The sequence below is a fragment of the Pipra filicauda genome, unplaced genomic scaffold (assembly GCF_003945595.2).
Source record: "Pipra filicauda isolate LSUMZ 115617 unplaced genomic scaffold, ASM394559v2 scaffold309_size868695_pilon, whole genome shotgun sequence".
Taxonomy (NCBI): Eukaryota; Metazoa; Chordata; class Aves; order Passeriformes; family Pipridae; genus Pipra; species Pipra filicauda.
Window position 1 is genome coordinate 311,509 of NW_024104431.1, and position 20,628 is coordinate 332,136.

The window sequence follows — 20,628 nt, forward strand, 5'->3', positions numbered from 1 at the left end:
CTTTTTCTTTAGGTGCCCATCTAAGGAAGTAATTTGCCAACTGGTATCACTGCAAGTAAGAGAGGAATTTATGGAAGTTCTTCCAGTTTCTTACTGCAATCTCATTTAGTTTTTCGAACAGCAACAATACAGTTATGTCTGTTACAACAGAGAGGAATGCATGAAGTTACCTTGAGTCTGAGGAGAAGCCCAAGACATACTAAACTTTGCATGAAGATTATTAAGTTGGTGCCAAAAGCACCAACTTTTCCCAAAGCTATCACAAAACACCATTACTTGTCAGCTTAGTAAGGCATGTCATTGCTTCCCAATCCCTGTCAGTACAACTACAATGCATGCTTCCATCTATCCACACATTCTTTTAATAAAACAGGTTGATTTTACACCAAATGACAGCAGCTTTTAAAATCATATCTCAAAACACATTTTATCACACACAAATTATGCAGCCGCTGAAACAAACATCTTTTCTTCCATGTTAACACCCCTAAGCTCTGAATCTAAAACTCTTCCCTGCAAAAATCTGGGTTCATTTGCACTGCATCTCAAAGCTACCTTATATAAAAACACACCCAAAATCCAAAACACTGTGGAATATCAGACTTAAAAAGACACTTTAAATTTTTTTGAAGATAGTTTATTATTTCATTACACCATAATGTGTTAAATTGCAGTAATTCCAGACAGACAAGTTGATCCAAACTGTAAGTTGATGGAGATGGTTATTTATTACCTGCTTCAAGACAAAGCTTGTCCTCTTCATAATTGTCTGCCTCATCATCCAAAGACAGATTAAAAGAGACAGTATAATTTCAGTTGGAGCAGGGTCATAACACCAGCATAATCTTCAAGCAAACAATGAGATACTTTCAGACTAAAACAGAAATATGAACACCACCAACTCTGTTCTTTCAGAACATTTAACCACAGGTACTTTTTCCTTGCTTTGTTCTAGGAAAGATTCCACCCTATGGATGTTCCCATAAAATGAAGACAGTCAAGATATCTGAGAAAAAAAAAAGTTAAAAATGAAGGAGTGTCAGATTAACAAATTAAAAGCAAGCTTTGGTCACACCCACTGTTTTTAATTTGTCCAAGTTTTGTTAAACACTGATAAAAAGACCACAAATGGTTCACAGAGAGACTGAATGATGAGCTCAGTGTAAAAAAAAGGTCAGTATAACCATGATACACAAATGTAGATAAAGATTCAAAGCAACCTCTTTACTGTACACTTTTTTCTTGTGCAACAAACACATACATATAATAGATTTAACTCCCTATTAGATTTGTATCCTTTCAAATAGGTCAAGAGGAACTTTAGTTCCACTGGGATCATTAAAATCATGGACTGGTTGCAATTCGTGATAAGATGCAAATCTGTTTTTCTGAGTTTCCACACTAACTTATTGTAAGCTACATAATTTCTATACATTTCGAGGTTATAAGGAAAGGTTCTTTAGTCACCTGAATTTCTTCTAAACCAGCAGTAGGTGACTGGATTAGAGTAACATGCCTGCCTAAAGGAACTGGGCACCAGGAGACTGTCTAGGCCCTTAGGAATACCCATCTGTCAGCTGTCCATGTGTCATGGAATCACACCATATTGGTCAAAGGTTGCACTCAAGGATCCTGGAGGTCTTTTCCAACCTAAATGATTCTATGATTCTATAATACAAGTAACATGTTTTCAATTTTATACTGAAAATTAGTCACAAACTCTAGATAAGGAACAGAGGAGACATTCTTTAAACAACAAAAAGAAAAGCAGAAAAACCCAGAACTTTAAAAGCACCTGTGCAAGTACAACCCTTAAATATAATCCACTTTAAAATGTAAGCATTTTAAGCACAGTGACCATCTACTGTTGTCTGTACAAACTCACCTTCAAACTATGAAATTGCTGCTGACTCAGTCTTCTGCTTGGCAAGTCTAACCCAAGGATGCAGGCTCAAAGTTAACCAGGAGTGTGCAGAATGTGTACCATCTCCCCACCTAGGATTTATGCCCCAACACCAGTCTTGGGAGGCAATGAGGGGAGAAAAAACAGAGGGGAAAAAAAAAAAAAGAAAAAAAGAAATAGTCTAGAATTTATTGTGCAAATAATTTGGTTTTCAAAAGCCTTGCCCCAGGCTGTAATGCCAAAGCACTGTGACAATATCATGAGACAGACCTTGGGAGGCTGCTTTATGTCAGCTCTGCCCCCTGTCCTGCACCACTTTTCAAAACATTTTTAAGGAGCCAAACTTCTTGGCTCTCACTGCTGTCTCGTACAAGGAGTGAGCCAGACATTTCACCACTGCTAAGCGCAATGTTGCTTGAGGATGGCAACATTAAAAGAACAAACCAAAATCACAAACAAAACCAAAAAAACTCCATTGAATGCCCCCCCCACACACCTTCATGCTTCAATACCAAGGTTTGGAGAAGCTTTGGCAGGAAAGCAGAGATTAAAAAAATAATCCTCTGTGTGGGAGCAGAACCTTTCAAATTTACCAAGTATTTCATAGAGCTAGACAGATTCCATGTAGAGAAGTAATACAAATTAATTAAATAAATGAGATATTTTACCATTTACTTGGCCTGTTTAACCAGTAGGGGAGGTATCTTAAACATCAGGCTCGAGTCTTTCAGAGCAGATCTCACAGTACAACAAAAGCAAGTGAAGGAACCAAAAGACATAGTGTTATGACCGGTTTTTGGTTTGTTTTGTTTTTAAAGACTGTCCCCTGTGGTTGCAAGCTCCCAAGAATCAAATTCTATTCAAATTCAAAAGCAGGAGGAATCCTCTATAGCCATGACACTTGCATGAAGTTTCAGTCAGTTCAGAATATTGCCTTTACAGCTGCAGTATCTTCAATTTCTCAGGAAAAAAATGTGCATAATCGTCAAAATAGCCACCCACCACTAATGAAAAGGTTTGGGCAGAATGCTGAATTGTGAAGGCAAAAATGACATGAAAGTTCTACTGAAGGTGTAACTAAAACATTTGCAGCTTTCATGAATAATTTCAGAATGTATATAGTCCAAAGCTTCCTGTTCATGTACTAAAATTTAACCCATTTCTTAACATCTCTGATTTAACCAGTCTGAGTAAGAGGTTAAAATGTGCAAGAGTAAAGTGATTCCTGCCTCTCCCTAAGGCAGTCATTAAGTTCAGGATCAGTTAGCAACTGTGATGTAAATTTTTATCTAGAAAAACAGGTAAATAAGGTCACTGCAAAATTTTGTGAAACCACAGTATCAAAAGTGACAGAGCAGCTGTTCACTCAGACAAAAAATATGCCAGAAAATACCTATGTAGAGGTAATGTCTCTTCTTCCTGCAGTAGATAATACAAAGAAAATTCATTTTCTACACAGAATATAGGCCAGCAGAACTGAATTTCAAAATGAAGAATACTTCGTCCTCTATCAACACCTTACCCATGAAAAACTATCAGACACACACTGACCTGGCATTCTGACCTTCAAAGCATCAGTGTCAACTCTATTTTTAAATTAATTGCTGGGAAAAGGCATGAGTCACAACCCTGCTTGGATCCCCCTCCACTGGACACTCACCAAGGGCTCTGTTTATTCTGAAGTTTCCCAAGTCAGAACAGGATGTAGCATTACTACCTCAGTGTGGAGAACAAGGACCTCACAGTTCAGTTCCCTAAGCAACCCAGGAATACTGCTCTCTGGATCCATCTTTATCTTCCCAATTTGGCAAAGATTTTTGTTGCAAACATCAGGAAGCTCTGGAATACTCCAAAGTGCATCCCTCTAACAGAAAGGGATCCCACTTGCTCAGCTGTGTGCTAACTTACAGGCACCTTGTTTATGATCAGGTTGCAGCTATTACTCCCCATCTGTTGGTCCAATTCCCTCACGCTGAAGGTCAACCAAATCGAAAGAGAAGCCTCCCTGAAGCACAGGTGAGAAATACAGGCTCTGCAGTTAAAACTAAGTCAGGTGCACTCAATATAGGTGGTATTTGAGGGGTCCTACAGCCAACCAGCTGGAGAAACTCAGTGCTCAAACACCTGGAAAATGGGAAATGTGCACGTGATAAAGAACACATCCCACGAATGCTGATGGAGGAGGTCAGCATACTGTGTCCTACACTCTGTGCACTGCCCAAATCCAAAGTTTAGGAGCAGCCAAACATCCCAGTGCTAGCCAAATGGGCTGCTCACAACAGTGGACAAGTTAACAAAGAAGTGGAAACCAGAATCTATGGTGATGTATCCAGTCAAATTTTGATTTCCCATTGTCATCTACTTCATTCCCTCTGAAGCATGAGATAGTTCCATACTTCACTGTGGACACCGTGGGTCTCAGAGCCAGCCAGGCCCATGCTGCTGACTCACCTACGGAAATCCTTAGTGATTTGCTTGGCTCCAGGCTCTTCATTACAAAGAAGCCTTTTAAGACATCAGAAATAAATCATCTGCCTGGTTGCCTTTAATGAAAGCACTGTTACACAGGAAAAAGAGGGAGGGAGTATGAAACAATATCCATGTGGGACAGCGAAACCAAAAGAGAGGGATGTCTGAAGAACAGAATGAAAGACTTGAGAATTAAGTCAAGAAGAGAAACAATAAAGCAGTATGGAAATGGAGCAGGAAGGTATAAACAGGAAAGTTACAAATGGAATGAAAAGCTGAAGTGACTGTTTTTTGTGAAAGAGCAAACAGCTCATTAGGACAAAGAGTTAGTAACATATTCCCATGTACCAACTTCCCATTCAACAATCACGAGTTATTTCAGTGCATTACAGCTGTACAACCGTAAGAAATCATTTCCACATACTGTTGAGGAACTTCAAAAGCAACTAACAAGTCTGAAATCAATCTCTCTTCTCTTAAAAGTCTCCCAGAGCAAGGCGTTGTAACAACTGCCCCAAGTATTCCCTATTAACAATCGAGAGGAGCCCAGGCTGAGCTGCTCAGGGCTATGATTCATTCATGGCACTCTGCCAAAAAAATAAATACGTTCAAGACCAATGGCCCCAAGGGGAAAGGTAGGCCACTTCTTAAAAGGCACAGAGATAAATGATTTACAGAACAGAATACAGTTGAAGATTTCAGCCTATATGGATGACGAGGAAGGACTTAAGATTAAGTCTCACAAAGATTTAGTGCACAGACTTAGATACTGGCAATGTATCAACAGATGGAGTGAACTAGGAACTATTAAACTGGGATTTGCAAAACTCTCTCCAAAGAGCAAGAAGTGACCCATTATAGTGCTGTACACAAAGGAAGTTCATAAAGCAAAATCAAGATATGCAGGGGGTATCCAGCAATGTAAGACAAACATGACCAGCTCAGGTTACAGGCAAACTTCAGTAAAGTAACACCTGTAGAGGGGCAGAGCAATCCATGGCAGGACAAACAGTGTAAGGGTTGGGAGGGCCTGATACCACACAGCATCTGCTGCACATAAAAATGGTTAATTAGCTGCCAGACAGCAAGCAGTACGTTATCTTTTTTTTTTTCTAGGAGAACCTTATTTCTTGAATAAATGCCCTTGCTCAGCTAGCAAGGTGCAGGATGAAGACTGCTGTTTCACTGCAGGAATGAGGCCAACTCATTCTCACATCACAGACTTGTTTTTGCCTCCTAATGTTTTGAAGCACCATTTCAGGGGCAAGCAGCTTCTGAAACACCAAACCCACTCTTAAATGTGTCTTACTTTAATATTCAGGACATTATCTTTGTATTACTAAGGGTTTTTAAAGAAAGCTGCTCTTTCAAATGCTTCCCTAGAGTTACAACTGCATTTCATCATTAAAAAATTCCAGATTTAACTGCTGCTTATCCCCAAACTCACCAATAGTGAGAAACTGCAGAGAAGGAGAAACACTGAGCCTCTCAGGATACAAGATATCCCCACAAGATACTCTATTTAAAGTTCTGGTGCACACATATCTCCAAGGCATTCTCTCTCAACAGAAGGGAAAACAGCCACAACTTCAAGGTAAATAAAAATCACCAGAGTGAATGAGCTGTTAAAATCCAGCCTTTACTTATGTGGCAGCCGTATTCCAGGAGGGGGTCAGCCATGTCCAGCTGTACTGTACAACTCTCTACATCAAGGATTCGTACAATTTTTTTTACTCCTGTAGATTCAAGGCCAAGCTATATGTTGCCATTATGTCAAAAAGGAATTACATCCCTATTCAAAAACAGTGCTAACCTATGCATTTTAAGTCAAGCATGTGATTAAATGCTCTGCTAATAGGAATTCTCAACCAGATGTTGAGCAATCTTATGACACATGACCCCTCTCAACCAGTGCTTGAAGCAGTTACAATTTATGGTTTCCTATCCTGTGGTGCTGTTATTTAACCAGGTTAAAAAGCCCCAGTCTCACCTTTTTGTGTTAAGGAAACAAAAGAAAAGAGTGCACTGGTTCGTCAGGATGGTTTTGTTCAATATTACTCCCCAGAATGCCTCATGATGTTTAAAACTTCACTACATTCCACTATTACAGGAGGAAGGAATGAGCTTATTAAAATCTAAATGTCTTAGTTTTGCCACTGCCTCTTTTTTTCTTAATTTGGTCATATTGCTTATTCTGTGGAAAACTTTTAGCTCCATCTGTGCACCACAGATGTCCTTTTGTTTTCTGTCAGCCTGTAGACTTCTATGCAATGCCTAGTAAAGCCTGCATCCTTGAGGGAATTATGGGAATCAGAAATGCAATAGTTATATTTTCATTTATGGACACAAAGAGAAAATAAATGAGGCAAAATCTGCAATAACATTTTAGTTGTTAGCCTTAATTATCTGGTAATGTATTCAGTATATGGAATAGATTTCTAACAGTCCAGTGTGCAGCAACTGGCACTTCTTAAAAACACAAAACCAACTCCATTTTTCTGCTTACAGACTTTATTTTCCAAAAGTTGACTAGAGGAACAGAATTCACACAGAAAAATACAGGTTCACTAGGAATGATCTCTCTGAATTTGTCGAGGACAAATCCTCACCAGTGGTTGGCGTCCTCTTCTTTGGAAGGAGCGAAGGCTCTCTTAGACCCCTTCCCACACAGCCTTCAAAGAAAAAGAACAAAACTACAAAAGATAAATACGATAAATAGTTTTGCTAACTACTTATGCAGAGGGATATGTTTGAAATTTTCCCGTTTCCTACAAGGATAATTTATGCGCTGACAATTTCAGTTTTCCAATTTTTTTGTATCCTAAGACTTTCACAGATGAGGACTTTCCTCCCTCCTTCCCTCCCCAGATACTACCCTGGACCCTACTAAAAATTTTCTAACACCAGATAAAAAATCAGTGTTCTGTCTATGCTGCTGCACATGTGCCCAAGTGTTCCCCTACGGAGCATTTCATTTGGGACCAACTAATCAAAGCTGTCACCTTGTTAGATGACTAAATCAGGCAGTTCTCACTTTTTACCTGGTAACTATTTCATTCAGAAGGCCATGGCTCCATCCTGAATCTTTTCTCAGGCTGTTCATTTGTCCAAAACCTTTGTATCTGTCGGGGTCTGTTTCTAGCACTGGGATCAGTGTTTTCTGTTCTTAAGAGCTTCCCACCGAGCACACCTAAGCAAGTCAACATCTGATTTCAGATTTCTTTTACTAGAGCTTATGCTGAAATGTTAAAAATGGTATGGCTACTGTAAGCCCTCACTTAATTAACTCGTATGAGGTTAATTTTAAGGTGGATAAGGGTGTATTATGTATAAAAGACTTCTAGATTATCTACAAAGGAACCTCTTCGTGCAAACAAAAAAATCCAGCCAAAACCCAAGTTAAGTTTATTTAAGCAGTGGCTTAAAGCCCCTGGTTACATTTCTTATATGGTAAACTTTTCAAATTGGGGAATTTGGCCTCTTCCATTAGTAAGGGGGGACAGGGAATGCTAATACCACACATACAAACATTCTTCATCATGACCCATAAAAAGGGTCATGAGCCTTCTAATATCAGCAAAGGGACATTTGAGGGGATTTGGCTCACACATTCTGGATCTATCACCAATGGATAATGCAAAGTTTTAGGAATCTACCTATGGCCTTAGAAATTTTCACAGTCATTTCTTTACTATTTCACAGGAATAATATTTTTCAAGATAATAATTTTAAAAAGGGGACACATTTATTTCCTGACTCTGGTTTAAAATTTCAAACTCAAATATTTAAAAATAATCAATATTTTAAAGTTGTCCTATGATTAAAGTAAGCCTGCATGAGTCATACTACATACAATAATATATTTTCTGTTGTCTTTCTTAAATTCATGCTTTGAACTGCTCCCTGGAAACAATTAGCAGATAACTTCATTCCAATAATTTAAAGTGAGATCACTAAATTGAATGTAGCTTGAGACAACCCTACTGATCAGATAATTTACAAGAAAAAAAACACATGCTAATCAGGAAAGATACATCTTATTTCCATTTTTTACCATTACATTATTTTTATCACTGACATTTTCACAAACAAAATTAAATCTTGTCTCAATTTATTTCTAATAAGATAAACTTCCCAAAGTAGGAAACCCACCTGAGTGTGAAAAATATTCTGTTTACAAAAGATCCTCCAAATTTATTGCACCACACATGAAAACTGCCAGAAATGTCCAATCTTTAATGGCATGATTGAACACGTTATGTAAAACTCCAATTTTCTTTAGTTTAGCTAATTTTTAAAGGGAAAACAAGTTTCACCTTTGTGGACAGTATTTTCAGGGGAAAAAAAATAAAATCAAAGAATCAAAAAATATGTGCTTTTGTTCATAATATTCCCAACTTCAAAGTGCTTTGATAGAATCTTTTGCCAAACAACACATATTTCATAAGTCTGCACAAGTAGGTCCATGGAATTATGATTTTCCCTCCAACTCTGGCTCTTCTGACAAGACTGAGCCATGAGTTGGGCAGTTTTCATCTCAGGCTCATAAAAGGATTTTTATGAAAGGACTGAAACCTGACACCTGACAAGCTGCTCATTTCTCTTTCCCACACTGAAAGTCACCGTGGAAGTTTTTTGGATTCAGAATGTCACACGTGAGAAGAAATGTCCTTTCCATAAGGTCTGCCCTGCAGAAGCATCCAGTGAGGATCCTCAGAAGAATTCTAAGGATGAACTTGTCAATGCAGAAATGTGAAAGGACAGTTTCTTATCTACACAAAATTCAGTGGGCTCTCCAGTTCCATAAGTCCCTGAAAGAACTTGATTATTTTGAAAGAGCCTGAGGGTATTTTGGAAAATAAAGCTAGCAATACATAGAAAATGAGTGGCTTTGGGTTTTCATTCATATGTACAATCAATTCTTTTTACTAGGGGTTTCTGAAAATCCAAGCTCTAGTATACAAGAAAATACAGTTCAGTATTTACAGAGTAGAATTCCTTTGCCCTATTACCAGCAAACCTTCTCCCATTAAAAAGTTCCTATTTCATTCATAAAATTGGGCATGTAAGTCATTAGAATGGACTTCTTAAATGCGTTGTAATCTTCTCAAGTATGCAAAGTGGCATCTGCAAAATATTTAGAGAAAAAGTACCATTTATTTACCCATACATACTACGTCAAGACTCAAGATGTCTTCCTTAACCATCCCTTTGTCATTTTATATAATTTCTTCATACTGTAAGTTACAGATTTCTTTGCCCCTAAAAAAAAAAGGACAAAAAAAAAAGACAAAATGAAAAATATAAACATTTAGGAAGGCTGACTCAGATAATAGTTTTCACTACACCAAGTGAAGTATTTCCATGGAGGAATGACAACCTAATCCACCAGGCAGATATGCAAATAGCCTTCATAACATAGTAGATAATGACACAAAAAAAAACTTCAATAGTATCAAAGCATGTACAATAAACAGGTTCATTCTGAAGGCCTGACAATGCTGTATACAAGCACATTGTACAGACAATAACTGAGGGATAGCAAATGTAGAGATTCCTGCTGAAACAATTAACTGGTGCAGAGGGAAACTTCTCCTTCACATCACTGTTTCTAAATGCTACATACAGGAAGGCTTTTAACGCACCTGTGTGTGCTGCAGATCCTCACCAAACTAATACACTGTGCTTTTTCAAGCCCTTTCTCATCTACTGCAAGGTATGTCCAGCTGAGTAGGATTCCACTCTGGCTGGTAATGGACACCAGCAACCTGCCAGATTCCACTGTGCAGCAGGACACCTAAGCAGGACTGTTTGGAGGATTCCAGGCTGCCGTTAGCCATGCAGGTTACTTAGCTGGCCATGCCTGTGAGAAGAATCTAGTTGTCAAAGCAGTTTGGCTCTTGAGACAGGAGCCCAATTCCCAGATTCTGGAGATTAGATGAAGAACCTCAAGCTATGCCCAAAGCTATGCAGCCAAAATTTTACTGAAGGGATAAAGGGGAAGGAGTGAGAGGGCTGAACCAGGACAAAAGAACATCCTGCTCAAGCACAACAAGCAAAGTCCACGTGACTGGTAGATAACAAGCTCTACACTTCCACCCCCTCCTGGGCCAATTCCTGGTGCCAAGCAGATGTTAGACAGCTGTGCTTAGTGCCATACACTGGGCACCTGCCTGCCTTGTTGGAGACCAATTCTACAGATAGAACTGAGAAGCATCACGCTGATGCCCACCTCAACTATGTGTTTAATCAAACCCTGCAGACCATCAGCAGCCCAGGCACTGCTATGCAAAGGCTCTTGAATTAAAAGTGAAAACAGAGATCTGGGTTTGTCATAGGAACTATGTTGCTGACTGTTAAGGTGCAAATCTGTTCTGATTTCAACAAGTTGTAAAGTACACTGTAACTTCCTTGAATATTTTGTTATTGCCTCATGCCAACTAGGTAGAAGGGCAGGTACAATTTCATAACTGACAGAATGGTGCATCTGCCAGAGAATAAAACTGCTCAATCTGTGTGCTTAGGAGATGATACCGAAACGATGGGTCTGAAACACCAGGCAAGGCACATACCCAGCTGAACTGAAAGCAGCAAAAATAATGAGATGATGACAAGCAGCTATACTTTGGAGACACTGCCAATATCAGAGGTGTACCATGGACCTCAATGTGTCACGGGGATGTTGTCTGGACCAATTTTGCTTTAGAATAACCTGCTGTCACTTGGTTATAACAAACCTCATATGAAGCCAGAGTAGCTGCCATACTCTAGCACTCTCCTGCCCACAAGTAGTGAACTCTGGTAAATACCACACCATCACACTGGGCCTACAGTGAAGGCAGGAATGTCTCAGTTTTCATAAAGACAGAGCAGCAGTCGTTGCCTCCAAGCATTTAGGAGTTTTAGATAAGAAGGGACCAAGGATGACTCCCACACAATTTGTGAAGTGCACCCTTAAACACTTAAATTCTACCAGCCATCTCTTACAGACCGAGAATAAACAAAAGACGTAGCCTTTTGCTGAGTTTAGTCATCTAGTATTTGTAAACTTAAAACCTGTTACTTTTGGCATTTCAGTGGGGTCCTGAGATCCTAGCAAGTGGAGCTACTTGTTTTTCCATCTTTCAGCTTTTTTTGTTTAAAATACTCCCCAAAACAAACAAACAAAAAAACCCAACATAAGACACAGTGACTTTTCAGCTTACAGCACAGTTCAATCACACCCTTACAAATTCAAAACTGAAAAGGCAAGCTTTTAATGCTGCACAAGAAGCTTTCATTTTGACACTTAAATGCAGAGATCGAAAGTATGGTACGTTATACTTACTACAGTCTTTCTTATGTTTATCTAATTGAACACCTCACAAGACTGACTAAAAATACACAGAAGCAATTTAGCTGTAAGGCACACAGTATGACAGACCAGAGTGCAAGGAAAGATGTTCTGGAACAAGTACCACGGGTTTAGCCATCTACTGCCCTGGTCTTTTCTTGGGGAGAGGGAGGAGAGGAGGGTATGATCATTTTTAATTTGAAAAAGACCTTAGAAAGCAATCAAATGAAGATAAAATATTTCAAGTGAAAAGATACATTTGGTATTGACAGTCTAGAGTAGCAAGAAGTCAAACGAGTATGCAGTAACAAGGAAAGGTTTCTGAGGGTAAAAATCCTATGATAAATACGCTGTATAGAATCAGTTTTACACTTCTGGTGCCTCTAACTGCAATTTAAATAAGCTCAGCTTTATCTTTCATAAGAAATAATCCATACCTGTATTTTGAACTTACAAACCCGCTGTATCCTGTATGCTCTAACTTTTCTACAATTAATAGGTTTTTGTAAAAGCAAGCACACTACTGAAGTCATGACAGGCTCCTCAAATAATAAGTGAATAATCATGTAAATTCCAAGGCGACTCACATATCCACATTGGAATTGCACACAGGGTAAGAATTCCAGTTGCAGAACAAGGCCAGGCTGAGCTCGGGCATAGCACATAAATGAAAGAAGTGATTCCAATCTCCAAAGTTAAAACTGTGTGTATGGCTTTGAAAATGACTGTCCAGTCTCCCAGGTACTGTACATGCAGGATCCAGCCCCTCCAATACGGGAATTGCTCTGACAGGATGGATGCTGTTGTGCCATTACAATGAAGTCAGAGTACTTGTGGAAGCGCAGGATAACGTGGCAGACCAACAGCAACGCAGCTGATTCAGCCCTGCAGGACTGGAATTAACTGTGCTGGCACTGCAGCCTGCAAGTCAGCTTGTTCTACCAGCCTGCCAACTCACCCTGCCTCCTGAAGCAGCTCAACAGAACAGAGATTTTTCTCTTTCCTATTTTCCCCCTGCAGGGAGCACTCCACTGAACTCCACCCACCAGAGGCTTATGGAATGAGATGCTTACATTTCTGCCCCACCACATCAGCCTGCAAAGGAAAATGCAGGTTTATACATACAGCTGGTTTCTTAAAGCAGCCCTCAGGGTGATGAGTCACATCTGTAGTAAAAGTTAATGGTTGTAATTATGGCTCAGTCTCAGAATCTGAAGCAGTTGACCCACATAAAAATGTCTTTCTTACTTCAGCTATGAATCTATGACTTGGTGGTTCCACCTCCCCTTCAAATTTTTCCACTATAGGATACAGAACAAAGGCCTAATGCACATGGGACCGAGACCACAGCATCTCAGTGTAAACACAAGTTGTATCTGGTTTTACTTAACAATCTGCATTGAGTTTTTTGGAAGTGTTAGTGTTGTAAGACAGCAATTTGGCTGAAGTCCCCCAAAGTTTTCTGGTAGATATGCCTGGATGCAGTATTCCTTTTAAAAAGAAAGACTGATGTATGTACTGCTGAAGAGCTGTCATGTGGAGGCAAATAGTTACATACTGATAGTGTGTCATGCACAGACATATGCAAACTTTGTACACATATTCCCAGTGAAGTTGGTGGCAATGCAGTATCTGCTCAGGCAGCTGATGAGGACATCAGTTATCTGAACTCTACAGAGTATTTTACATATAAAGCTGATCCTTTAAGTTTAAAAGAATCCTTGAATACACAAGGATTAGTATACTAATATCTCAATTCTAAGAAAACAAATGTTATTCAGAGCATTTGTGTTAACTTAACAGTATCTTGAACAAATGCTTCAATTGATGATTTAATTCATAGTATTGTATTTATAGAAAAATTTTCAAGGCTTGCTGCATTCCTCGAGTGAAATATAAAGAAGAAATCCAAGCTAAATAAGTATCAACATCTCCTTCAGAGGAGTTAAATATAAGAGCTGCAGAGTTAGTTCCCAAAGACCATGCAAACTCTAGCTACATGGGAAAACAAATTAAACCATGGTGCCATCTCTAATGAGAAACAGAGAGGCAACCTCACCACAGACTCGAAGAAATGCACAGGCACATTTTCAAAAACTAAACAGGGCATTTAACAACAAACAAAAACACAGAGCTAGAGCTCAACTTCAAAACCACATTGGCAGAGAAAGATGAAAAAAGTTCTCTTAAATGGGTTGAAATTCTTTATTTTGCTTGTGCTCCTTGCCAATAATGTTAATACCCAGCATGCCACCTCAGCACAACGATTGCTGATTTAACATTTAGCATTCAATTTAGAAATATGCTGTACATTTGACAGCCATGCTATGGACCAGAGTAGGCATTTCACTTTTTTTGGTTGTTAAAGTAAAACAATCAGCTAAGGAAAAGATATTGTGTCCTCCCTTACATTCCAAAAAGAACGATGGTCAGGTAGTGAAAACTAATTCTTCCTCAAACAAACTATTTATACAGTTACTAGAAACAGCAAAAAAAAAAAAAGTCAGAGCTTATTTAATGAAGCCACAGATTTCATGAACCTCTTTAATAATTCTCTTATTTTAAGCTACTATTCTTGACCTAAGCATTGCAGAAGGTCAGAGCCATATACTTTTCCTAAAGTCTCTACTAGAAAGCGTGAAAATAGGTCTTAGGGGAACAGAATATTAGACAAGATTTGGACAAAGAATGAAGAAATATGGCATCCTTAGGGATTGAATTTAAAGCTCCACACTTCCCTGTAAGACACATTCCTTCCATGAGTCAAGCAACTATTCCAATGCAGGAGCCACCCTGTGTTGTGCACATTCTGCGTCTCCAGGAACGTGGAGAGCCCCAAGGACTGGCACAGCCACGGCAGCAGCAGTACTGCTGCCCCTAGGAATGCATTTTTAAACTAAGAAACTGTACTTGAGAGAAAATCTTCATAAGAAGATACAGCAAGATTTAACATAATCATAAGTGTTTGGAGAGAATTATTTAAAAAAAAAAAAAAAAGGCAACAAAAAGAAACCCCACAAGCAAAAAGCTTTTACTAACTAACTCCTAAACCCATGGACACCCATTCCTCCTCAATTCCAGGGAAAATCATTTAAGATCATACAAATCTCACATCTGAAAAATCCATCAATCCTGAATTCTGTTGCAAATGGTTTTGGCCAGATTCTGGCAGAAGACTGTAAATATGTTTAAAAAAAAGGAACTAAATTATGCTAAAAGTAAGAAAAATCAACTCCCCTAGGGCCTCCTTGCTCAAATTTGGCTCGTGCTTGAGGCAAAGGATCCAAATTGCTTTGCTTTACCTGAATCAAATCACAAAAATATGTTTTCAACACTAAAACCACCAGCAGAAAATACATGTTTTTAAATATGAGTGTTATTCTATGTTAACTGGCTGGTTAGGAGACAACTCGAGTTTGTTTTAAAGGGGAAAAAAAGCCACTGTATATAAAGCAAAAAGCAGTTAAAGGAAAATAAAGGCATTTCCCAAATAACTAGTTTCAAGTGCACAAGCAGAAAACATGGTAAGAATCACAAGTCCTACTAGAAGATGCATTAGGACCCCACAAAAGTCCCAGTACCAACACAGGCTGTGATTTACTGCATGACATGCAAAAGGAGCTAATAACTCCCAGAGGGGATTTTCTGTCCATCAGAACAGACAGAAGGAGAGCATAAATAACCTAGAAAGCTCAGCTGTCTCTATCCCTGCTCTTTAAGTTACACACAAACAGCTTTGCCCTACTGGGCAGTCAGGATAACTTTCCCAAGCACTGGATTCAATAGGATAACACTGTCTTTGACCCCTCCCCTACAATTATTTCACAAAAAAAATCTACGCTCCATGGATTTAGGAACAGATAGGATGCAAGTTGACATCTCTAAAAAAGGCATGTTATAATACCAGAATTCTTGACCACTAGCAGGTAATTTTGACAACAAACCGTAGAAGAAAAATGTACCTATTTGGTTGGAAACCTTACATTAGAAGCTAACATCTGCCATGCGCTTAATTGATATATAACAAAATTGCTTTACTTAGATGGAGTTCTGTCTCCTCCAGCTACTAAAAGTTAGGCAATAGTTTTGTCAGACTTCTTCCATTTAATAGAACTAAACTATTAACAGACACATATAAAAAGTAAAAGTGTTCCTGCTTATTTTACTCAGCAGACCTGTAATGGTCCTGAACACTGAAAGCTGTGTTTCTTTGCTAGGGGTAGGAGGTGTAACATGGAGTCACCAACACCAGTGGAGGGGAACAGCCTCTGTAGAAGTCTGGATAAGGATTGCTCAGTAGGAACCTCTATAGCTGCTTTTAAAACCAGTACTGGCATCATTTGTATATAATTGCTTTTGTGGAAGAACTAGGAATAGGTATGAATGAATTCAGAAAATTATTTAAGCAACTTCAAGAAAGCATGAAGCCTTTTTAATGCAGAAAGTGCAGAACTAGTGCATATCAGCCAGATCTGGCCTGCATAGAAAATTAAACTGAACTCAGAAGTTGGTTTTTTCCTTACTTTTGGGTTGTTGGGGGGTTTGTTTATTTGTTTACAACTTGCACAGACTCCAGTTCCTTTTAGCATTTTACAATTTTGCAACAGTTACAGTAAATCTTCTGCTTTAAATATTACTTTTATCTTCCAGGGGCTTTCAATTAAATGCACTAAAAGTTTAAAGAATAAACTCCTGTAACAAGATAGTCTTGGGGCCCTGTAATTTTTCCTTTGTGAAATTAAAAGACCTATGTTGATGGAAATCACACACATTCTTACCAGCTGTCAGTATGGTTTTAGCACTCTGCACTATACTGGAAGATCTCACAATTCCTGAAATGCCTGCAGAGAGAAAAGCACACAGATGTTATCCATCTTAGCAGTTTTGTGCCGATTTTTTTTTTTTACCCTCCAACATACACAAGTCAAATATTGTTCCAGTTATACAATCAAGCCAGCCTGAAAGTAAAACATACACTTATGCTGACAATGTTTTGTTTCTGCTCTGCTTTGTCATATTAATTGAAAATATTCTCTAAGCTATTTTATTTTATATATAACATACAGGAAAAAAACAAACCAAATCAATATTAAAACAGACAACAACCGGTAGGAATTGATCAAATAAATGTATTTAGAGGTCCCACTACATCTCTACTAAGATAATTAGTCACAAAGGATTCGGAGTTGTTTCATCTAAGTGCTGGTATCAACATTCTAGAGCAGAACAAATTATACTTCATGATTACTTCAATATAAAATTGGGATTTTGCACTTCTCTGATCAAGTAGAGATGTCACTGTTGTGCAGAGCTTGTCTGGCTTTTCTAAATTATCAGCTTTGAAAGATAAGTCTCATTTATCACTTTGCACTGTGCCACATTCAGTTCTCATTGTCCTGTGGTTCTTAGGTATTAATGGAAAAGTATATAAAACTTAAAATTTTTTTTTTCAGAAGTATTGGTATGTTTGTTCTAACACATAAAAGCATACTGATATGTAAAAAAGTACTGCACGTTACTAAATACTTTAAAAAAAATGCAGGAATGCAGTAGTCTCAGTTAGGCTTCCAAACTGAAAGATATTATCCTGCATTAAACACCTAGAATATAATTTCAAATATTTTTAAACCCTTCTTTCAAAGCTACTTCCATAATGAAGAACAAAGTTTAGTGTAATCCATTAATAAGTAAGAGGGATACAATGTTCCACTGAAAATAATTTGAGGGGTAGGGAGGGGAAAGGAAGAAATCATATTGATCTAGTAAAATATCTAGGGATAATATAATTCAGATTGAGTAATCAGCTTTGTCTTGTAGGATTCCCAAATGGCTTGTCCTGGCCTTCACTCAGAGTGATGAATTAGGAAAATCTTTTGGCCACAAAAGTGAAAGAGGGGTTTTGATTTGTTCTCCTAAGAGTTTAAACTGTTTGGCCTGAGAAGACCAGATCTATTCAGTGTTTTGATACTGAACTGCTGCACCACTGTGCACAGCCACAGCCACGCCTGCAAGACCCTACAGAAACACAACCACAAGGATGATGAGCTCAGGGGGGATAACTTGGAGCTCTAAAATCATGTGCAGCTCACAACACTGCTCCTGGATTAAGCTTTTATCCTGTTACTGTTGCAGCCCAGCACAGAAGGTGTCATAGACTGTCATGAAAAAGCTGGACACCTCAATGTCCAGATGCAATGCATCCTATACTGCCAGTGGAGAACTGCAAGTCTCAGGAGCTTTATTTCCCCAAACAGAAAACAGTCTAAAAGCTCCCTCAGCAGTTGGAGAGTGTCTAGTGGCTCCCAGGCACGTAGGGAACTTTTGCTGTGCTGAAAGGGGCTTGCAAAATTTGCTAACTGGAACTAAAAATTTGTCAAGTTCTTCAAGTACTAAACATTTCCCTTTTTCTGCAGCATATAAAAACATTGATGTCTGCAGCATTAGCTTTAACTTGCTCATATGACATAATCTTGCCTCAGAGCAGCTGTGATGATGAGACACACCTCAATCTTTTTCCTTAAAGCTTGAGTTCTCTGCCAGAGCTTACATGTCTGGACTAACCAACATGATTGGGAAGAGTAATGTCAGCAAGACAGAAAATTAGCTTATCCTTGCAATGCGTGACTGGTAGGATACATAGCTCAGTATTTCGATGAAGTTTTGCCTAAAGGTGTAAGCACTACAGAGTTAAGACAGTCTAAGCAGGCCACACTAATCCCTAAAGACTGTCTCTTCCAGGACCCAAACCAAAACATATCTTCCTATATCACTAGGAATGCTATTTGCTAGTTTTTCAGATAACCTGTTTGCAATCAAAGAAGTCCAAACCGATGTTTTTAAGGAGGTATCTCGTGATTAATCTCTTGGGTTTTTCACCCTTCTCTTTAAACCATCCTTCTGAAATAGAAAAACAGATACAGATACAGATTTGTATCTCTATCACGTCTTAAAAGAGATTACAGACACTGGTTAGGCCTACCTTGATGCACCACAAATCCACAGTCAGGGTCATGGGCAACTTGCAGTAAAATTTCTTCCACATCTCTGTTTTTTCCAGGAGGGTTTACCAGAGAAGTTATCTTTTGCTGCAGAGTCTTTGGCAAAGCCATTAGTTGTGCAAATTGACCTTCTGGACTTTTATCAATCTGAATGTTATAGAAAATAAGACAGAAAAAAACATTCAGTTCTCTTTATCTTAAAGAAGTCCGAAAATTCTTCTGGCTATCTTTGACCTCTGAGAAATATCTCTCAGAACCCAATCTATGTCACTAGCACAAGTAATGGACATTTGTAACGAAAATTTCCCAAGCACAGGGAAATGCAGTTATCTCAGTTCTGAACCTGAAGAATAACTCAATGCAAAGATGTTAATTTTAATTAAAGACATACATGATCTTCCTGTCTCTGTAAGTAACTTTTCATTGAAACTGTATAGTTTCTGTTATATCCAATTTCCTTTGGAAACATAAGTACACTACAATTAAAAAAAAATTCCCAAAAGACCACTTAGCTCAGTTTCTTCTGCCTGAATATAATCAAACTGTAGACACACACATTTCAAGTTTAGTTTGAAAACCATTTTCTCTGCTTTAAACTCAAACCACATCTGGTTTGTAAAATTTGAAGAAAACATTCATTCCACATTTTCCAATCTAAATCAGAAATTCAAGGACCCTTTTTTGAATACAACAATGCCAACGTACAAGCTTGTACATATTTATACAGAGTGTAAGCACAAACACTGAAAAATGCATGATGGAGCAGATCTCTCCAAAACTGGAGGAAAATATGAAGAGCTCAGTTCCTCCCACACAACATCTCAGACTCTTCATGGAGACATCAGACAGGAGTCTAGTTCCCCTATCCACTCCCTTTTGTCAGTGTGGAGAAAATGATCTCCAGATGAATCACTCCAGAGTCAGCCGACGATGAGCAGGCTCTGAACATTATGTGGGAGGAATCCACGTCTGAACCAAAACTGTGAGAACTAGCGTCTGTCTTCAGTTGGTTTTGAGGAATCTTTTAAGAAAGAATTTTCTCTGTAACTCTGAAGACATATACTTGGAGAAGGGGGTTCTATTCTGCATTAAACTGCACTCCTGAGAGCAGACATTCACCTCAGTCCGGGTAATGACTGCCAATAATCACACCAAGGTGTGAACAATAGAATATTAAAGCACCTTACTTCAAATCAACAGTGAAATAATGGCATTTAATCAACAACCTTGATGACAATTGTGGAATTATGGACAGATTTATTATCCAACAGCATATTTGCAGTACGCTATCTGGATTTTTTTTAAAGGTAAAACAACGGGAAGTATTATTGTAACTAGCCTTTTTCTTGAAGAAAGTATTACTGATCCTTTTCAAAATTAATTTAAATATTTCTTCCACTAAACTGTTGAAGAGCACACTGATAAGAAAACATGGAGACAGCTGCAGTGTAAGACAGATCTGCCTATGCTGTCCTCCAAAGCGCTGCAGAACAATTTTTTACTGTACTCAGGTCTGCTTAAAACTGTACTTATATCAGTTTCTAACAAAGACACATCCTAAAAGGAGGCATTTGGGAGATAATTACCACGGTGACTCGAGGATAAGAGTCCATGAGACAACCCGTGCTATTTGTAACTTCATTTGTAACTTGAATATTCACACATGGACATGCAAACTACAAGAGGAAAACTGCTACTGGACCCCTGACTGTATGGCATCTCTCCCCTAATTCCAATGTTATACCAGAAAGATCGAATTCAAGATACTGGTCATTTTGGATTTCCCAAATACTAAGGATAGAAATGGTTTAGGATGGGTATTTAAAGATAATGTCAGAATTTCACTTAGGTTTAGTCAGCTGATCTTCACAACTAGCACTTGATGAGTTTTTTTGTGAGATGCAGTTTTTGATTGTGGAAAGTTG

At 38.5% G+C, this 20,628-nt stretch overlaps 1 protein-coding gene across 13 annotated transcripts in view; it reads right to left on the reverse strand.

The window, feature by feature from the left end:
• Window positions 1-602: 602 nt before the first annotated feature.
• The window catches only part of TAMM41 (TAM41 mitochondrial translocator assembly and maintenance homolog), a 28,377-nt gene continuing 8,351 nt past the window's right edge, over window positions 603-20,628 (reverse strand). For 2 of the 13 annotated variants that reach the window (XM_039383410.1, XM_039383416.1), the window contains 3 exons: window positions 18,685-18,850; window positions 16,484-16,546; window positions 603-2,020 (listed from right to left, as the gene is read on the reverse strand). In XM_039383410.1, coding sequence (XP_039239344.1) covers window positions 1,893-2,020; window positions 16,484-16,546; window positions 18,685-18,850 — 357 coding nt within the window. In that variant the 3' untranslated portion in view covers window positions 603-1,892. Of the gene's footprint in view, window positions 2,021-6,861; window positions 9,635-16,483; window positions 16,547-18,684; window positions 18,851-20,628 lie in introns of those variants that run through there. The other 11 variants (XM_027748512.2, XM_039383415.1, XR_005564319.1 and 8 more) reach the window with 11 other exon arrangements.